The 20,792-nt window shown below is 47.6% G+C and overlaps 2 protein-coding genes across 9 annotated transcripts in view; one reads left to right on the forward strand and one right to left on the reverse strand.

The window, feature by feature from the left end:
* Positions 1-11,757, forward strand: part of UBAP2 (ubiquitin associated protein 2) — a 135,449-nt gene extending 123,692 nt beyond the window's left edge. For 5 of the 7 annotated variants that reach the window (XM_059142387.1, XM_059142385.1, XM_059142388.1 and 2 more), the window contains 12 exons: positions 15-198; positions 1,138-1,207; positions 5,375-5,570; positions 6,392-6,483; positions 6,746-6,793; positions 9,164-9,242; positions 9,478-9,683; positions 9,911-10,010; positions 10,095-10,202; positions 10,355-10,422; positions 10,506-10,697; positions 10,782-11,757. In XM_059142387.1, the coding sequence (XP_058998370.1) occupies positions 15-198; positions 1,138-1,207; positions 5,375-5,570; positions 6,392-6,483; positions 6,746-6,793; positions 9,164-9,242; positions 9,478-9,683; positions 9,911-10,010; positions 10,095-10,202; positions 10,355-10,422; positions 10,506-10,697; positions 10,782-10,877 (1,439 nt within the window). In that variant the 3' untranslated portion in view covers positions 10,878-11,757. Of the gene's footprint in view, positions 1-14; positions 199-1,137; positions 1,208-3,698; positions 3,774-5,374; positions 5,571-6,391; positions 6,484-6,745; positions 6,794-9,163; positions 9,243-9,477; positions 9,684-9,910; positions 10,011-10,094; positions 10,203-10,354; positions 10,423-10,505; positions 10,698-10,781 lie in introns of those variants that run through there. The other 2 variants (XM_059142391.1, XM_059142392.1) reach the window with 2 other exon arrangements.
* Positions 1-20,792, reverse strand: part of UBE2R2 (ubiquitin conjugating enzyme E2 R2) — a 254,116-nt gene that overhangs the window by 121,923 nt on the left and 111,401 nt on the right. Inside the window, exons 4-5 of one of the 2 annotated variants that reach the window (XR_009346421.1) lie at positions 19,642-19,776; positions 15,991-16,511 (exon numbers count right to left, since the gene is read on the reverse strand). Coding sequence is in view for 1 of the 2 variants with exons in the window: in XM_059142393.1 (XP_058998376.1) it covers positions 16,292-16,511; positions 19,642-19,776 (355 nt within the window). In the remaining variant the exon portion in view is untranslated. Of the gene's footprint in view, positions 1-13,091; positions 16,512-19,641; positions 19,777-20,792 lie in introns of those variants that run through there. The other variant, XM_059142393.1, reaches the window with a different exon arrangement.

Raw genomic sequence — 20,792 nt, forward strand, 5'->3', positions numbered from 1 at the left:
TCTGTTTTTTACAGCTACTTCATCCGTTCCAGCTCCAAAGACAACAGACCCTCCTTCCACCCTCCCATCTGTGGGCTCCCTGCCCAGCACCACTTCCTGCACTCCGCTTCTGCCCTCCGCGTCCCAGCACACTGCCACTTTGCCCTCCATGTCCCAGCCTGGTGACCTGTCCAGCAGCCCCCTCTCTCAGCTTAGCAGGTATGGAGAAAATATGGACCCAAAAAGAGAGGCATAGTGGGGCGAAGTTCTGAACCCTTACAGAAAGCAGCGGCAATGAACAAAACCCTCTCGTTGCCCCCACCATGGTGGCCTGGTCTTTAGCAATAATGCGGCAGGGCATAGGCTTTGGCTGGGCCTGGTCTCAGAACCACTAGATGTGTAAAACTTGCCTACTTGAAATGTCCCTGCTGTCGCAGGCCCCTGGGGCCCTTGGGAATGGAGTGGGGCCAGCAGTCACTGCTGCTGCTCTTCTTGGACCCCTCAGGAGTGTGCCCTGAGCCTGGCCTCTGAGCTCTGGGCTCAAGTCACTGCAACGCGAAGTGAGAATTGTGTTTGATTTTTGAACAGGTCTACTTGTTCTTGTTCTGGCTTTAGAGGTTGAATTATTAGAACAGGGTGTAGGACAGTGGATTTTGTTTGATCCTCATCCTGTATCTTTGGAGTAGGATATACCTCTCTGCCGTGCCCCACCCCCGCCAAGCCAGGAATAAAAGCCTTTGAATTCTGGATTTGAAGGGAAGTCAGCCTTTGGCTCTGGTATGGGGGGTGGAGGTTTGAACGGGAACTTTCTTCCCTCACACACAGATTGAATGGTGTCTCCGTGGCTAGCAGTGTTCTTAGTGCAGTCCTGTTCACTTTTTACAGTCTAAAGAGCGAGTGTTTTTAATTGGCTGAAGCTGGCTCTGGAGGTGTCCCAGGCCATGCTGTCCCAGATCCTCATGATGAATGACCCTTTAGATCATTTCTCAACATCCCAACAGCTGGTCTGGGCCTAAGGTGATGATGAGTGATGTGTGTGAAGCCAGGGCTCCCCTTGGGGGGATGGGTCAAACTTATATCTAGCCCATCTGGACATGGGGCCTCTGCTGTGGGGTGACTTGGTGGGGTGGACACTTGGTGCTCTTTTTTGTTTTCTAGTTCACTCTCCAGCCATCAGAGCAGCCTCTCCTCTGCACATGCAGCGCTCTCCTCCAGCACAGCACACACAGTAAGTGTCTTCTCTGTCCTGTCATCTCCCACCCCACTCAGTGAGCTTGGAGCTTAGTCCTCTGTTGGTAGGGCTTTGGTTTTTTGGGTTTTGAGTATCTAAGATAACCTCAGCTTCCTCAGGTGTATTATCTCAGTCTAGGTTTGTGGTTTGAGCTGTTGGTTTTCCTAGGTACCAGGGCCAACTTCTTGCTTCCTGAACTGGTACTTCAGTGGAAGAATTGCTTCTCTAGAGTTGATCTATGATAGGCAGGGCTGTCGGGGGCTAGATTTGTTCCTGAGCGTTCACTGAGCTTCCTGTCCATTAGAGGAGCCTTTTTTTTTTTTTTTTTTTTTTTTTTTTTTAAGATTTTATTTATTTATTTGACAGAGAGAGAGATCACAAATAGGCAGAGAGGCAAGCAGAGAGAGAAAAGGGGTAGCCGGCGCCTTGCTGGGCAGAGAGCCCATGCGGGACTCAGTCCTAGGACCCTGAGATTATGACCTGAGCCGAAGGCAGAGGCTTAACCCCCTGAGCAACCCAGGCGCCCCAGTTAGAGGAACCTTTTGAACCTACTCTTGGGTTGGTCGCATTGAGGTAATGTCAAGCTTTTTAGAGCAAAGTAGGCTCATTGCTAACTTGAGCTTATGCTCCACCAGAAGTCAAGTTGAATCAAGGGCGTTGTTCTAGGTTATCTTTTGTTCCTCTGGGAAGGCCGTTGTAGAGAGAATGTTGGGAGGGAAAAGGGAGAACTTGGGTGAGGACTAGCTGTCTTCGGCCACACGTACATGCACATCTCTCTCTGAGCCTCCCTAGCTCTTAGCCCCTTTAGTCCGTGTAACTGCATTGCGGTGTGTGGTCATACAGACTTTCCTTGTCACGGCATCAGGTATTCTGGTATTCAGGTATTCTCCTCCTTCGTGCCATCGGAGACCATCCTCCCCAGCTCAGAGGCAGATTGTGGGAAGGTTGATAGTGGAGAGGCAAACCTAGAAGTCCTAAGTTGGCAAGTGTCCCCGTGTGCTAAAGAGATGGTTACTGCAGTGTGGCTTCTCCAGGTGTGGAGATGGACACAGTTTCAGTGGTGGTCTTTGTAGCTTGTGGTGAGCGGAGGAACGGACGTGGTGAGATGGTGAAGAGGCAGGGTGGTAGCAGGGTGCTTCACTCAGACTAGGGGGCCCTGAGTGTAAAGGTAGGCAGACAGGTACCAAGAACAGATAATAAGAGATCGATCCAGAAGCAGGGAAAGAAGTTTCGGGTATAGATCAATAGGAGAGGTTAGAAATTTGGGGGAATTTTGTGTTCTCTGAAGAAGAGGTCATTTGCTACAGAATGGAGTCATGGCAGAGTCAGCTCTCTCCTTCCATCAGGATGTGGCTAACATTGTGGGTTTCAAACTCCAGTTTTCCTAGTGACATCTTGTACATAATTCTTTGTCATAAAATACGTAGATCACCATCTTTATAGCAGAGCACAGATGGATGCCTCTGCCCATGGAGTAAGTGCCTGGTCCCGTGCCTGTGCCTGCTGTTGGTGGGTGGGAACTGTAGCTGGTCGCCGTCCGGAGTGTGGAGAGTTGGCCCCCGGTCCCGGGGCCCTGGTGTGTTGGAATCTGTGTTCTTGTTCACATGGGTGTGCCGCTTTCCGTGTCCAAAATGCCCCAGCCAGAATAGCCTCATCCAGGGAGTCCCAGACCTTGCCATGTGCCAGAATTGCTGCATTGCTAATACAGTTAAAAGATTCAGTAATGAAAAGTATGAAGAGATAGATACTGAAGTGTTTTTCTCTATCACGTCTGCTTGGGTTCTACCCCTTCCTATTATTTTCTTGATCCACTGGAGTTTTTTTTTAATCTGTAAACTAGGAAATGCATACACAGTCACTTTCCCACTGCCTCTTGCCCTTTGCTTTCATTTATTTCCCCTGTAACATATATGGGACTGTTCCCTAGATAGTGTCCTTCAGCATTTCCCCCCATGTAACAGTTCTCTGAGATATTTCTGTGCTAAAACATAGATTCTGTCTTCTTTTCCCATAGCTCTACTACATCACATTAGTAAATCGCTCTTTCACTAATGGAGCTGCAGGGCCATTTTCTGTCTGGAATACAATAAACATTGTTACATTTGATAACTTTCTACCTTGCTTTGTCTGCAGGGGCAGTCCTGGAGGTTGAATCCCCAGCCATTTGACGTTTTATACAAATTGCAGAATTGCAGTCACTGCACAGTGATACTAACCTCTTTACCTCCCACTGGCAAAGAAGGAGATGGACTGTTTCCGCACTGCCTCCTGAGATTGTGTTGTCAGAAATTTTTATGTTGCCCATGTGTTAATTGAAAAATGACCTGTCAGTACAGTGTTTTATTGAATGAGATTGAACATCTTTATATATATATATATATATATATATATATATATATATATATATATATATATATATATTAGAAAGCCATTAAATTTCCTTTTCAATGAGTTCTTCATATTCATTTTTCTGTCAGGTCCTTGGTGTCTCTTTCTAGGCAGTCCGTATTCAGGAGACTAGAAAGTAGCCGTTTGTGATGGGAGGTGCAGATACTTTGCTCAGGTTTGTCATTTTATTTTTGACTTTTGTATAGTCAGATACATCAGTCTTTTCGTCCTCTGTCATAATTAGTTCTTTCCCCCTTGAAGTTTATGAAGGAAATCTCCATGTTTTCTCCTGTCCTTTGTGTCGTTGTGGAAGGGTTGGTGCCCTTTTTGCAGAGCTGGTTCCACTGCCCCATCGGAGCAGCTGCCTGAGCTGTTTAAATGAAGTAGAGATCAGTTAGGCCAGCCCCTCGCCGCCCTCACAGATCGGGAGGTGAGGAACAGGGACAGGAGCCCTGTCAGGTTCATTTGGAGGTAGGAGAGGCTTACTGGATGACTTTGAGTTCCTTTCAGCAAGTCAGGAACTAATTTTCTAGTTAGCTGCTCTTGTGGATTCCCCCTTCCCCCAGACTGGGGAATAATAATTTTTTGTCCTGTGGTTAAAAGAGTTGAAAAGTTGTACGACTAGTGACATGTAGGCACAGTGTCAGATCTGTTCCTGATTCTGTAGCAGGTGGTCAGCCTGGCTCTATGCAGAGGAATGTGGGGTGGGTGCTGGGACAGGCTGGCCTAGCCTCCCTCTGTCCTTGGGGCTCTCCTCACCCAGCTTCTGTCAGTCTAGGCCAAGGGAGCAGAGTCCTGGGGTGCCCCAGGAGATGACGGTTTTGCCTGTCTTCACCTTGTACTGATTCTGAATGGCAGGACCCTAAGGTCTGTGCTCAGCTGACCTGGGTGGCACAGTCTGTGAGGCTGGGACCTACACAGAGCTGTGTGTGTGGTGCAAGATAGGGTACATGATTGTCCCCCTTCTCCTGGGGCTTCCTGTTCCTGAGGCTTCTCCAGGAGTTTCTAGACTGCTTTGTTCTGTACATGCTCTGGTTTGAAGGCTAGTCTCAGTCTCACAGAGCCTTTTCTTCCCTCTTTGGGCCTTGTTGCCCAACCAGGTGCATCTCTTTCACCCACCCCTGAGCCTTTGAAGCGCTTTTTGGTACCTTGTTCCTCCCTGGAATTGAACACCTGGGCAGGATTCCTGGAACTCCTTAGATCTTTTGTTGGGTTTCACCCTTCCTCCCTAGGTGGATCATGTTGAACAGGCAGAGACGCAGGCCATGCCCTTTTAGGTAGGTCCTGATGGCCTACCAGGTTCTGGAGCAAAGGCCTCTCTGGGCCCCCTGTGATTTCCATATCAGAATAGTTAGGAAGCCTAGTAGAAGGCAGCTGTTCTCAGAAGGCTGTGACTTGGGCCAGGCTGCTTGTGGTGCCATGATTGACTCTCCTGAGACTGCTTGCTCTTCTGTGAGGTGGATTCTCACCTCACATTCCGAACACATTCTGTGTTCACATATGACCTAAGGTTTATGTGGGGTATCTGTACCTTATTTCAGATAGCAGATCTTGAGCAACGATTCTTAGTAGGAGGGTGTTGGTCAGTAAAGCTCAGCTTTAATTATGTGATACTCAGCTTATGAGTTGTGTCCTGATGGCCTCATCTAGCTGCAGTGTGAGCACAGAGCCCCTCAAACCGGTCTTCAGAGTGCAGACCCAGATGCCAGACCGGTCCTCTTGCGCTCTTGTTTTTTGCTACCAGATCCATGTGTCCTCGCTTTTCTGTTTTGCCAGCATGCCAGTGTGGAGAGCACCCCTTCCCTTCAGTCCTCAGCCACCTTTTCAACGGCAGCAACCTCTGCCTCGGGTGCCACGTCCTCAGGGCTCAGCCTGCCGAGCAGCATGAACACAGTGAACAGCCTCTGTCTGGGCGGGGCCACTGTGAGTGCCCCCAGCAGCAGTGCCAGGGCCACGCCCTTGGTGACCTCAGGTGTGTGCTCCCCAGACCTTGCCTATCTATTCCCCGCCCCAGAAGGTGATGCTTGGTTTCCCAGGGAGGATGCCTAGAGGTGGCTGCAGGGCATGCTGGGTAGCTACAAGCATAGGAGCATCCTGGTCTCCCTCCAGCCCTGCCATTGCTCCCTGGTCCTCTTTGTTCCACTGACTTCTTGAGTCCCAGTCCTTCCAGCAATGATGTGGGGATGAAGGAAACCAGTCTTCTGGGTGGGCTTCCCCTGGGCAAGATTCCTGGTAGCCTTTGTGCTTGTAGGTCCCCTGTCTTTTCTGCTGTCTTCCTCTCTGGAGCTGAGATGGCCTGGTGACATGAATGGACCATGGAACAGCTCTCTTGGGCTCCTTCTGGAGGACTGATGGTCCATCAGCAAGACTTGGGCAGTCTTTGTGGACCAAGCAAACTGTGGCTTAGTAGAAGCTGCTGAAAGCTGCCTTGGACACAGCCTGTCCCCCTCTGCTGGCACCGCCCAGCCTTAGTTCTGTTCTGAGGAGGCAGATTGTTCCTTATGTTTAGGTTTGCTCAGTGCTGTATTGATAGGAGTGGGTGAGGGGTGGTGTTTCTGTCTGGGCAATGAACCCTCTGATGTGGAAAGAGCCTGAATGTGGTGTCACATGCTTTGTCTCCTCTACTTCCTGGCACAGCCTTCTGTGTCTCTCAGCTGCTGCCCTCCTCTCTTGGTGGTGGCCCCATGTGGGGCAGTACTGTGACTGTGAGCTCAGGGCCCACTCCCCAACAGTAGCTGCGACCTTGCGCTCTTTGTGGTGGCATCACTGCTTGTTTGATTTTTGCTTTCACAGGCAAAGCACCCCCTAACCTGCCCCAGGGAGTACCTCCCCTGCTTCACAACCAGTACCTCGTGGGCCCCGGAGGATTGCTTCCTGCCTATCCGGTGAGTGCACAGTGTATGGCTTCTGGCTGCCTGACTCTTGTGGCCTTAGGGGTTGACACCTGGCAGGACCTGGTGAGGTGAGCCTTGGGCTACTTTTCCCTGGTATTTCTCCCTCATCTGGACTCCATCAAGGTGTCTTCTCACAGCAGATGGTCTGAGTCCCCATGTCCCATCTCCCCAACCTTGTTTAGGCCCCTACATGGGCCTGGGCTTCCCAAGGGATGGTACATGGTCCCTGACACCCTTTTTGGTCCTCACGCAGATCTATGGCTATGATGAGCTCCAGATGCTGCAGTCACGTCTGCCAATGGTGAGTGGGATGTGGTGGGGGATGGGGGGACTCAGGCTCTTCACAGGTCCTTCCTCCCTAGGCCTTCATTGCTACCCTGTTGAGAAAGCTGCTAGCATTTGGGGGTTGGGCCTCATGTCACTGTAGCTGGGCAGGAGTGTCCTGTGCTTACTGCTTGGGAACTTGGAGACCACTGGGACCTGGGGTCCCAAGAGGCAGTGCCCTCTACTACATGTGGGTCCTTCTCTTCCTTCAGGCATGCCCCTACTGCCCGTACCCCCCTCTCCCCCCGTTCTGAACAAGAAAAACCATATGACGTAAGACATAGGGTTGCTTGACTGACTCTAGAGTTTTTTTTTTTTTCCCAACTTGTGTTCTTTGAAGTGCTGTTCAGTGTCTTTGGCCTCTGAAGTGGCCATCAGTGATGCTTGTGATAGCAGCATGGCTTGTCTGTCCCCAGCTGAGTGACCCACCCAAGCTGATACTCTTGAAGGGTCCCTGTGGATCTGCCCTGCCATCTCTGCTTACAAGTGTGCTGGCCCCGGGGAGTCCCTGGTTCTGCAGCCTCACTCTGAGGCCAGGATTGCTGCTGCTTTCATCCAACCCTTGCTGCCAGGCTGAGTCTCCTGGCCTCCGTGGACAAGCCTGCACTGGAGAGGGCACCAAAGGAAGTGTGCTTCCTACCTGAACAGGCCTGCAGGCTGTTGTCCTGCCCCTCCTTCCTTGGTCTGGCCTTTCCCAGACTCCTGATAATTTTCAGCAGCCTAGGGCATCGGTCACGTTGGTAAGGAGAGAGCTGTTTGAATGTGCCTGCACAATGTGATCTTTCCTATTCCCTGAGGGAGAGGTTTTCCGTCCAGTGTGGTGTCCTTTCTTAACTCTTTCCCACTGGCTGCACCCTTCTCTGCTTGCCCACAAAGTAGTTCGGGGAGCTGCAGGTATCCCCTCCACCTCCCGGGCCTGCAGGCCAAAGCCCTTGTCTCTCAGGAGAATGCTTCTCAGCTCCTGAAGTCTTCCAGAGGCAGAGGTGGGTGGCTAGGTGGCTATTCCCCCTGACAGCAGGCAATCATCACACTACTGCTGCCGGTGTCCCCAGAGGACCCAGAGGAGGGGATGTTGAAGACATGATGGCACATTGCTAGGGTGGTCAACAGAACTTGGGGTTTCTGGGGAATGCCTAAGCCTTAGGGCTTTCCAGAAGAGGAACTGGAAGTGGCCCCGGCCCTCTTACTATCATGAAGAAACCTCATACCCACCTGACCTAGAAGCCCCAGCACTGGAGTGTCTGGGGGAGTCCTGGTGGACTGAGTCCCAAGAGTCCCAAGAGGGACTCAGTGGGTTACCAGCCCTGGGAGTCATCTTGCCTTGTTTTCTTTGTATCATTTTGTGCCTTAGAAGAAATCACCTTTTGAGATATGTTTTGTTCATTTTTCCCCTTTGTTCATTTATTAGGGTCTGGTACTTTTGTGCCTAGTTCCTGCCTTTGATTTTCCTGTGAAAGAGTATCTTTTCCAGGGCTTGCTCTAGGCCTGTCTGCAGTTGTGTTCTTGCTACCTCAGGACTTCCTGGTCCTGCCTTCTCCTGGGGTTCCGAGCTGAGGAAGCTAATGGGTTTCCTGGAGGTTAAGTGGAAATGAGGCTGAGGGAGGGTAGAGGTGCCATTCCTAGCCCAGATGGCTCCTGTCTGGTTGTGACCAGGCACTGTTGGCCCACAACAAAAGTAGGAAGGCTTCCAGTGGGGCCTGGAGGCCGAGGGACCATGTGTCTAGTACTGGCAAAGCCCTGGATGGTGAGTAAGGGACTGGTCAGGCCTCCCCTTCCCCACAGAGCTCCAGTTTTGTGTTCTTAGTGTCCACACTTGCCCTGGCTCCTCCATGATCCGTGGTGGCATGACAGCATGGGTGGTGAGGAGCCAATTTGGGACCTTAACTAGGGTCCTCTTGGACCTATGCCTGCTTGACATTGCTCCTCTAATGGCTTTTAAACCCTCAGGCACCCCCTTTCCTGCTGGTTCTTTTTCAGGGTGCTTATCTGCTCTGTAGAATCTGTCACATAGGAAAAGCCAGTAGAGTTGGTTTGACCTGTGCATTTACCAGCATCCATCTGCACCGTATATTACCCATGAGACTGGTCCACCAGTAGCTCTGCCTGGCGAAGGCTGATGGTCTTTTCAGTGCGTCTTGCACGCTGTGTGGCTGCCACATAGCACAACTCCAATGGGCACTGTTTACTTTGAATTTGAGTGCTGCCCTCTGGAGGTTAGCCTGTGTCCCTGCAGTCCAGCCTGTCCTGGGAGCAGGGCATTACATGGAGTGCCTGGGCTGCCTGCTGGGCCTGTTCTGGGACTGGGTGGAGGCCATTCTGCTGATTGAGCCTCACTGGTCTCTCCTAGGATTACTATGGAATTCCCTTTGCCACGCCCACAGCCCTGGCCAGCCGAGATGGGAGCCTAGCTAATAACCCGTATTCAGGTTAGTCTGCTCAGGGTGAGAGGAGTCGGGTTGGGACGTGGTGCATGGGACTGGTCTGCAGCTAATCTCAGGCATCTGGAACCAGCGGCACAGGGGCTTAGAGAGTCCTGCTAGCAACCTCTTGAGCCAGCTGCAGGAGCCTATTCCTGTTTTCAGGAGCCAGTCTGGCTTTTTTCCTGGTTGGATGAGGGTGGGGTGGGGGCAGTGATTCGAGTCAGTGTTCCTCTTCTCCTAGGTGATGTCACAAAGTTTGGCCGAGGTGACTCCGCATCCCCTGCACCCCCCACCACACTGGCTCAGGCGCAGCAGAGCCAGTCCCAGGCCCACCATACAGCCCAGCAGCCCTTCCTGAATCCTGCGCTGCCCCCTGGCTACAGCTACACTGGCCTCCCCTACTACACAGGCGTGCCTAGTGCCTTTCAGTATGGGCCTACGATGTTTGTGAGTGTTGGCAGGGTGGGGTGGGGATGTTACTCCAGTTCTGGGGACTTAGAAGCAGGGCCACGAGGTGTTAGGCTACTTTCCCGTGTGCTTTTACAGCTAGTGCAGGTCGCACTACTGAACACCGGTCCTCTGTGGTTGTGCTGCCTAGGACTAAGCCAGGGGATACCTGACCTGCTCCCTCTGCCCTGTTCCTGCACTGACGCCTCTCCTGCTTGCTCTGCCAGGTCCCTCCGGCTTCAGCCAAGCAGCATGGTGTGAACCTCAGCACCCCCACCACCCCTTTCCAGCAGGCCGGTGGTTACGGCCAGCATAGCTACAGCACAGGTGAGGGGTGCTCCCGGCACAGAGAGATGCGGGTGGGACAGGCTTGCTTGGCTCACGCGTGCCTCTTGTGCCCTGCCATGCTAGGTTATGATGACCTGACCCAGGGGACAGCAGCGGGAGACTACACCAAGGGTGGCTATGGTGGATCATCGCAGGCACAAAACAAGTCTGCAGGTTCTGGGCCTGGCAAAGGTAGCGTCTGCCCCTCCTTTCCAGGATTGAGGCCCAGAGTAGTTGTCTTCTACTGACTCTTTCTCAGGCAAGGCTACCCCAGAGTGCCCCTGGAGGTGGGGGAGGCTGGAGCTGGGCCCAGTGGCCGTGGGAACAACTGCTTTCCCTCCTAGGAGTGTCCGTGTCCTCAAGCACCACCGGCCTACCTGACATGACCGGTTCAGTCTACAAGACGACTCAGGTGAAGGAGGATTCGGGTAGATGGGTCAGCCGGTGGGAGGTGCTGCCCAGGCTGGCCCTTACCATGGTCTCTTTATCCTGCAGACTTTCGACAAGCAGGGATTTCACGCAGGGACTCCTCCACCGTTCAGCCTGCCCTCGGCCTTGGGTTCCACTGGGCCCCTGGCCGCTGGAGCAGCCCCTGGTTATGCGCCCCCACCATTCTTACACATCCTGCCTGCCCACCAGCAGCCTCATTCACAGCTGCTACACCACCACCTGCCACAGGATGCCCAGGTGAGCCCCGTGATGGAGGCAGCCACCCTGCCCTGGACTGGGGGTCCTGCTCCAGCCCTTACAGCCTTCTCTCCTCCTCCTCAGAGTGGCGCGGGTCAACGCAGCCAGCCCAGCTCCCTGCAGCCCAAGTCGCAAGCCTCCAAGCCCACCTATGGCAACTCTCCCTACTGGACAAACTGAACCTTTGAAGAGAGGGGTGGGCTTGGGCGGGGCTTACCCTGGGCAGGAGAGAACACACGGAGCCCATTTCTAGGAGCCCAGCGCCCTTTCCTAGAATTCCTGAGACGTGTAACTGTGTCAGCCGAGCCTCTGTGGGGAACCTGCCTCCCAGACTCGCTATTGTATGTAATGTATTTATGTATGTATTTGTAAATGTGATAGAAGTCTTGGGGTGTAGGGGTACAGCTGCTACTCTTAGCCAGGTCTGCAATCCCATTCGAGCCCCTTCTCACTGTAGCAAAGAAGCCCTTTTCCCATTCCTGCCTTCAGGCCTTCTTTGTAGCCTTCCAGCCCCACGGGCAGTTGGGAGCAGTGTCTGGAAGGGCTGCTTCAAGGCAGTTTGGGGACTGGGTCAGGTACCAATGAAGAATCACGACTTAATCTCACTCCCTTGTAAGCCATTTTTTGAGTTTCTTTCCCTGTGTAATTACTTTAGCCCTCTCTTTGAGGAACAGACCTTTTGTCATTTGTCATGTTCCTCACCTACCAAATCTTGATCTGGGAATAGCAGTGATATCCTTCCTGCCCAACATGAAAGTAGCACCTGTTTGTCTTCATATAGACCAGAGGCCTCTGCTTCTGGTCTTGTCCCCAAGAGACTTGCCTTCCTCTGGCTGACCATTTTTTAAAAAACGTCTGAAGTTGTGCTCAGAGATGTTCAGTCAATCTGCTCCCGTTTAAAAAAAAAAAAAAAAAAAATCCAAGATATGCCTTCACCTCAATGAGAGCACGTCTCCAAGCAAAGGCTCCTCTATTCCATTTGTCCTGAACCAGGTGGGCGACTGTTTCAGGGGTTTTCTCTCTTTGCCCAATCTCCACCTAATAAAGTTCTGAGAGCATGCACGGTCTCTGTGTGGTGTGACTAAAGGGTAGGTCAGGGCAGAGGCTGTTTTCATGATTGTTCTGGGCACCGTGGACTTCACATTAGAGCTGAAGTAGCAGTCACGTGGTCAGTCTTCTGACAGTACGTTGTGAGGGCTTAAACTGGCATTCCTTCTTTAGCCCTGGTCAGCATCCAGGGAGGGGAAAGGGAAATGATGAGGCTGCAAAGCCCACTTACCCTCCTGACAGGCCATAGGCAGTGGTTATCAAAGTTCACTTTGATAAGGCAATTTCTTACAGGGCCGACCTGGTCAACAGGAATACCAGGGCAGGGTCCTTTCATTTCCAAATGTCAGCGGATATTAAAATCTGAAAGGAAGAGCAGAGGATGTGTGTCTCATGACCGAAGAGAGAGGAAGTTTGAACAGCTCACCCTCTCTCTCCTTGGTTCTTCATCAACCAGACAGAATCTTAACTGTTAAGGGGTGGGGTGGAAGGAAAACAAGCGAGTCAGGGTGGTATGAAGTAGGTAAGTGGGTCCTGGGCAAAATACTTGCTCCAGAAAGTCCCAAGCAGCCATTCACTTGGGCCAGGATTCCAGTGCAGCTCCTTCCTCCTGTTCCCAGGCCACCAGTTGGGGAGGAATCCAGGCCATCTACTAGCCCTCTGTGGCAGGAGGCAGATCGCCCCACAATTCTGTAGCACAGTTGTGCTCCGATCTCCAGGTGTTGACCAGGCATCACAGCCTCATTCTTAAACGACCCCTCAGACTAGGCTAAGCAACCAACCAAAGTGGGGCATCAGATACTGGTCAAGTTGGTGTGCCAGAACCTGGGGTCAGTCTTCACCTTTTCTGCTTTTGCCCTCTAAAATCAGTGGTCATTTCATCAAATGGGGCCCCTGCTGCTGGTGACCCACAGCTTGAGATCCTGACCAGAAAAAACATAAGTGTTCACATAAAAGGACTTCATACGATCTCTTGCCTGTTTCCTGCTTATTAATAAGCAGCAGGATGTTCAGAAGACAAATGATGAAAACAAAAGGCTTACCTAAGGAGGGCAGTGGAGCACCCTCATCCCTTTACCGACCTACTTGTACTGGCAGATTGTGCCCTACTTAAGAATTAAGGTTAACAAATGGCTGTCTTAATAACCTTTCCTAAAAGTTAGTACGGACTGGGAATGTGTATTCCATGAGATGAGTTGAGCAGACTATCCTAAAAGATCAGTGAAATTTAGTGTCCGTTTTTGTTTTTTCAGCTGAGTCATGGGCATAATTGGTGAGGCAATTGGTGAAGTACTGAGAACCACCTTTTAGTTTTCTTTAACACAAAGAAAGAAGAGGGTCATCCCATGGGGAAGTAGCAATACAGGTATATTTTATTTCACATTTTATTAGTAGACAGATGGGCAGAAAAAGACAAAATAAACCACTATAGGGGAAGTTCAACACAAAAAATGCATCAGATAATCTTTTCTCATAAGTTAAACTGAAGAAAAACATCTACAATTTCAGCTAAGAAAACTATTAAAGTCAGGTGTGTCCTGCTGGTTTCAGAATAGTTGAAAATTGCATCTGAATCTTTTTGTAAATGTAAACCATTTTTATCAGAATGGGAGGGATGGGGAGATAACTTTCAGTGGAGAACTACACTTTTCCCTACAGTCTCCTACTGTGTATGTCCCAAACATAAGGAAACAAGCAAATGAAGTAATTTGAAGGGAAGAGGAAAGAGGGAACTACAAAACAGTCTGGCTAATAGAAAAGAACTCTGGAATGGTATGAAAAAGAGCGGGAAGACTTTGAGAAGCAACAACGGAATCGTCGTCGTATTACTTTCTCCACCCAGCCTCAAAACACACAGACCTGAAGAGCATCCAGAGAGGCCTCCACTACCATCAAAAGGAATCTAAAAATGCAGGACTCTGAATTCATGTTAACACCAAATAATCAGCACAACTGTACTTATAAGGATCTGGTCTGACCCTGAGACCTCTACTCCCAAAAAGGAAAAAAAAATTACATGCTCAAGTTTTCTTTTGCCACAGGATGTGTTCTCAGGACAGAGCTCTGGAACCAGCATCTGAGTTTTACAGGTCAGTCTGAGTTACCAGAATGTCCACCTGCTAGCCAATCAACACATACCAGTCTTTTCTGGAACTGATTGTACTCTTATCAGAGGCAAAGCCAGCCCTCACTAGTAACACCCCAAAGGGCTGAGAGGTATGACTTCCACCTGGCTCTCTGGCTCCCTGAGTCAATGTGCAACAGAGGTCAACAGGGCCTAATGGGACAGGGCTGAGCAGCCCAGCACCTTCTGCAAGGCTAAGGTGCCTGGCCTGCCCTGGCAGAGAAATGCTTTTATGATAAGGGAAGAAAGAAATGCCTTAATCTTAGGGCTCCAAGAGAGAAGACCAAGCTACTGGCTGTAAACGTGTATGGGGGTGTTTAGAGGGTAATCAGAGCATTAGGAGACTTGGGACTCCAGAAGATTTGCAGGTCATCCAGAAACATTACTTAAAAAGCTAGTTCCGACACCGTCCTATGAAAATTTGCGGCCAGTGTTTTGTCACAAAGAGCTGTTACTGTTCTCAGAATCTGACTGGAATCACTAGGTTCAGGGGTGCAAGCAGTCCTAGCCCCATGGGGATTGGACAGAGATTCTGGGACCAGGCTCAACACTGTCCCATAGGAACCTTTGCATGTTAACATTTCTACTTAATACCAGATCAAACTTTAGAGGCCAGAGAGGTCTGCTGGGCATTAGTCAGCAAATGTTTGGAGTTTGAAGCGAATGAAAACCCTGAGATCAGAAAGGAAGGAAGGAGGAGCTAAGGAAGTAAGCATCACCTACTCTGTTCTAGGATCCATCCTACCCCTGTCCCTCATCAACCCTTTGGTTCTTTCTGAGCTATGATCTGAACAAAAGACGCTGACACCAGTACAAAGGGATCTGGAGGAGGATTGTAACCAGTCTCTGCTCATTTTCTTTCCTTCCGAAGTCTAATTTTACATTATAATGATTTTCCCCACTGAAAGAACACTACCCTCCTATGAACTGGCCCACTCTCAAAGAAGAATCACCGCCAAGTTCTGAAGTCCCTGGTTGGTGAAGACTGATGAATCTCAATATTGATTGAAGTAACACGTGATTGAGACCAGGGAAGTCAAAGCTGCAGCCACTGCACAGTTGGAAAATCAGTTGCCCAGATACTGCCTGCAGCCAATTCCCTCAGCCCTGCCAAAAGAGTCAAAGCAGCCCAGGGCAAGCTCCATGCACAACTTCTGCTTGCCCTCCACAGCCAGCATACACTGAAAGGAGAGAAAAGTCCAGGTCACATCCAATGAGGAAAAGTGGGAACTGGTCACTCATGTCTCCTATCCACAGCTATCACTATTGGCATAAGCAGCTCAATGAAAACCAAAATCTTAACACATGCACCTAGGAGTAATACTGAGTAATTAAAACTGGCTACTTGCACTCTCACCATGAGGATTTTCAAAATATTTTTGAGGGAAAGGCCATGTTCACATAAAACAGATGTTTTCTCACCCAACAGTGGTCACCAGTAGTTTTGACTTTTTTTTCCCCAGCAGCATCAACCAAAATTGGCATAGTGATTTTAAACTCCTTGTTCCCATCACTAAGACTCCACACACACACACACACACACACACACACACACACACTCCCCTCCACACTCTTCCCACTCCCTTGGGGTGGGGAGGGTAACAACTCTGTCTTTTAAAATAAATAGCAATCAAGTGCTCAATTCTATGTAAAGTATGAATATTTATTTTCAGGCTTTAGATCCCAATCGATTTCAAAAAACAAAATCTGATCTCTCTCCTCAGGGTAGCTGAGGCCCCCTGTATTAAGATGATGTCCTGGAGGCTGAAGGGGCTCTGTGCCCTTAGAACACATTTTCATCAGGCTTAGCACGAAGTCCCTGATGCCCACTGTATCCCAGCCTTAAGAAGGGAAAGGAAACAAAATTCACCACCATGGGGCTGATCGAATGCACACACACTAAATGAGCAGCTAAACCTTGGCAAATTTGTTTTTTTTTTTTTTAAAGTTAGTTTTGTGGGGTTTTTATTTTTTTTTTCCATTTTCTTTTGCTACTCAGCATATGCAGCACTTGTGAACTTCCAATGGGTTCCCAGCTTTAAACACATTAAAACGTCTTGATGAAAGACTATTTAATTCTTCAAGAATCTAAAAACAGACCAAACGTGTTTTGCTGTGAACATCTGTAGAGACGAAGTGAGGCGAGAGTTTGGGTTTAAAGAAGAAGAAAAAAAGAATCAATACAGTGATGGAAGGGTAAAGAATGCAAGAATTCAGACATTCTGTGGAGGATACTTTCTCTCCATTAAGAGGTCCATAAAAAGGAGCAAACTGAGATCCATAAGGGGAGTCAGCAGGAGCCGTGTTTGTTTTTCCCACCCCCGGTGATAGGTTTTTGCTGAGGGGCCACTGCTAGGTCCCCACTTGCTCCCCTCCCTTTGGCCTGAGACGGCAGGGCAGTACGGGGCACTGAAGGAGCACGTCACGACTCCTCGTTCCCAGAATCATCATCATCATAGCAGTCGGCATCTTCCTCCTCCTCATCTTCATCATCAATGTCGTCGTCGTACAAGTCGTCATAAAGCAAATCTGAGCTGTTGTCATTGGAAGGCACTTTAGTTTTGATGCAGTATTCCGCCAAGGTTGTGGGGACCTTCACTCCATCCTTTTCTGCTTCGGCTTTAGTGGCTGAAACCTGTTTCCTGAAGGGAGAAAGTTTATGTAAGTCTCTGTTTTGGAAGATGGATTTGCAACTGGCCTTTCTTAATAATCAGGATTCCGTATTTAAAAAAAAAAAAAAAAGACTCCTTATGACTCAAGGTTTCTCAATTTCAATGCCTACCTAAAAGTATCTGACATACTACACCAAAGGTTCTTAGCCCATCAGGGTAGCGTTTTAAACACTTAATAATGACCTTTTGAGGGGTATTTAAAAGCATTGGGTCTTAAATATTGGTTAACCAGAAATGACCTCAGAGATTTTTTTCCCTCCCTTGTCTCACCAAACTCGCAGTCCCAACAACTCTTAATTCAATAATCCTGTCATTTACACTTAGATTGCAGAAAGCCTAAGTAGGGTTCCAATGTCACATGACACACCTGCCTCCCACTTTATTCTTGTCACCCAAAATATACAGGACATCGTGGTCCTTTTTTTTCCTTCTTTAGTACCTTGAACAACACTTATTTTTCTGTGTGGCTAAGAACTCTTCTGATTTTACTACCTGACTGCCTGCTGAACTTTGAAACAGCATGTTCTGACAACCCAAGTTAAAACAGCCACCAAGTCACTCCTTCACATTATGCTACTTAACCACTAATCATTTCTCCTATAATCTTCCCCAATTGTTAGCTTTTCTGTCAATTTTCAACCCCCTTCCCATTCCCCTCACCCCTCAATGTGAACTTCTCTGGAGAACTACTCTTTCTTCCAGTTGTGCAAGAACTTAAGCTGTGCAAAAAATTACTGACTGGACGGATGGAAGGGTGAAGTTTCCTTCAAGTACAAAAACTGACCATAAAACAACAAACCACCAACTTCATGATCTTCCTTCTGCTGGCTCTAATTAGATGGTTCCCCAGTGATATTGCTGTCTGCCTTACTTTGCCAAACCTGACAGCTTGGTGTTGCTGATAAACCCTGGCTTGATGCTCTTCCCTCTCCCTCTCTGTCTCTTCCTGGGTCATCTTAGTCATTCCCATGGCTTTTGCCACCATGCCCCTTCATGCTGACAGCTGTCAAACCATCAGGATCCACCCATATCTTCTGAGCCCTACACCGTTCAATAAGCCTTTGGGATGTGTCCACCCTGATGTTCCATAGGGACCCTAACTCAGCAAGTCTGCAATTGTCATTTTCAGCCTCTGTGGCCACCTTCTCCCATTTTTCTTCTAAGAGTATTCTTAAAATCATAAACCTCACTCCAAAGCTCTACTTTCAAATCTGTTTTCTCACTGTCCCTGCCTCTGTTTAGTCTTCATCTTGGCTTCCCTTTCCTGTATCAGCCTCTTCTGGTCAACTAGGTTCTTTGAAAACTCTAATCTCCCCTTCCCTTCCTAAAATCTTTAAATGATACCCCATCACTTATAAGATTAAGGACGAAAGCCTTATTGTGGCTTCAAATGTCTCCTAAGATCTGATCCCTCTCAAACAAAAAAACCACACAACAAAAACAAATCTGATGGCTCTCTGAATTTCCCATTACTTTGGAAATGAGAATTTATACTCAAGCAATGTAAAGCTGCTTACAGTTCTCTAATCACACCATGCTGTTAGCTACCTGTTAGCAAACCTGTTTCTTCCCTGAAAGGGCTCTTTCCTTTCCCTTCCTACTTGAAAAAATCTTGGTTATGATTACCTCTCCTAGAACTCCACAGCAATATTTATTCCTTTCACTGTATCTTGTTTATGCTTAGAGAGTATATATTTGCACTCATCTCATTACATGGTCATTTGTTCACAAGTTCTTGCTAGTAAGTGTGACCTCCTCAAAGAGAGACTGCTTTGATGACCTAACAGAGTGTACCTGACATGCAGCTGGTGTATAATAAATGTTGAAAGAATTAAAGAATGAGATAAACCCTTAAATTAAGAAATAGAAAGAAGAGACGCCTTAGGGATATTAATTCTTCACTTACTAAATCATACCCTTCCTTGAACATCAGGCTCAGGCTATAATGGCTATAATCCTGACCATATTATGAAGCACTCCCATCTTTGAAGCTTCAACCTACTCCAGCTCCTCTAGGTCCTTACTATTTATACTAATTATCTTCAATCTTTGGTATACACCAGTCACCTAGGTGGATGGTAAGAACGAAATACAGCTGCCCAGCTTTTAACCTTGTAATCTCACTAAATGACTATGGTTATGGAAGGGGCTCTAAAGGTGATTCTGGTGGGCATAAAACATTGAAAACTGATGTATATATTATCCAGCTTTATTTCTATGCCGTTTTTCCTTTTTTTCTTTACATCACATGGCATCATGCTGACTAGAGTTACAAAGAGGGACTATTTGTATAAATTATAGTGCTTACTAAACTATGTGCAGAAAACTGTCCTTGGGGCTCTATTTTAAGGATATAAGAGGAAATGAATTGATTGCAATTCAAGTATCAGTTGTTGGGTACTGTTAAGAAAACCTTTAAGTCCAGGGCGCCTGGGTGGCTCAGTGGGTTAAAGAAAACCTTTAAGTCCTATTTAGGGTATGATCAAGAGATGAATGGTTCAGCCCCAATACCTCCTACTTTTTCCCCCTTTTATACAGATGGGAAAAACCAAAGACCCAAAAAATTAACTGATAAAAGGTACTATAAGGGGTCAGAGCTAGGGGTAGATTCCAAGTCTCCCACTGAGAGGAAGCTTCTATGGCTCTGTTATACCATATACTAGTGTTGCTGATAATGATGATACCTAGAAGATACTTGCTACTATGGTCAAAAGGGCCAATAAACTATATGGCTTCATTAAAATTTTTGAAAACAAAATACCTAGAATGTCCATAATACTCTTGGGTGTTTGCTACACTTAAAGGACATACTGAAAATCCTGAACAGCATCCCTGAAATGATTGAGAGGCAGAATCTACAAACTTTATTGGTTCAGAACTTGCAAGTTTTGGTTCCCAGGAAGTAAGATCTGCTGCAGCATTATCTTTTACTGTGTGCTCTCTCAAAAGCCAAACAAACTCATTAGGCTCAGGCAGGAATCTCTTCCCAAACAATAAATCTAACAGAAGACTGGACTAGATACTTTAAGTCTGATTTAAAGCCATGGTTCTGTATAAAGACTTGAAGTAATCAAACGGAAGGTAAAACAAAACACCTTACCTAATGATTTCAGCATATTCTTTGTCTTTTCCTTTACTGTCCCTCCATTTCCTGAACATAACTGAAGCATCCACATTGGCTGGGGAGAAGGTGTTGGGCTCATTGAGCAATGAGATTACACTTAACAGGATAGTCCTAGAAATGGGGGTGAGGGGGGAAAAGGGTCAGCTATGAATATTCATATTCACAGGATCCATAAATAATGTGTTTTTAAATTTAACATAATATTTGAGACCTTAGGTGAATAGAAATAGAATATAAAATTTTATTTTTAATACTCAGCTGGTTAGGCAGAATAAAGTTGCTAACTAAGAGACAAAAAAATCTGTGAGCCAAGCATAAAGGTCATGTTGCAGGGCATGGTATCAAATGGCTACATGTTCCAATCTGCAGAAAGTGGAAGCCTGAAAGCTTTTTAAGTAACAAATTTTGAAAACTATAAATTAAGTACAATAGGAAAATGCAAAAGCCATAAGAAAAAAATTAGCTTTTTGGGGAGAGCTTAAAAATGGTCATTCTCCACACATCCACGTGGTTCTTATCATGGCTGCTTAAGAGGATCTGAAAAATGATACTACATGCAAATGTATTTGTTTTCCATACTTCTGAGGGAAGAATGACACTTAAGCAGGAGAATGGAGTAAAACAATAGCCCAGACATGGAAGACCTAATCTCTGAATAATGGAAATCTTTATTCAAAAATATTAAGTACTTAGTGTGTACCAGAGGCACCAATGGTGATGTTGGATGTACAACAGTAAGCAAGTTAGATGCCATCCCTTCTCTCCCAAGGTTTGTTAAGAATTGTGGGAGATACAAACAGGCAATTTTTATCCAAAGATAAAACAAAACAAAAAAAAAGACCCCTTAATCACACATTTTTCTGTTAGAAAAATAAATAGAATAGGTTCTAAAAGGATTTCAAATTATTACCAAGCTTCTTTTCCCTAAAAGCTCTGTGCATGTATGTAAGGAGAAAAATTAAATTTCTCTACCTTTTCTCATTGGTGCGAGGTTATAGATTGTGTTGTTGCAAAATAGCCTTTTGCTCCTGCCCAAGCAAAAAATAAAGGGAGGGAGCGAGGCAATTAGATGTTTGATTTGATGAAACCTTTTCCTAAAAAGGGTAGAGAGTTTCTGTTATGTGATT

This window comes from Mustela lutreola, chromosome 12, assembly GCF_030435805.1.
Source record: "Mustela lutreola isolate mMusLut2 chromosome 12, mMusLut2.pri, whole genome shotgun sequence".
NCBI classification, from domain to species: Eukaryota; Metazoa; Chordata; class Mammalia; order Carnivora; family Mustelidae; genus Mustela; species Mustela lutreola.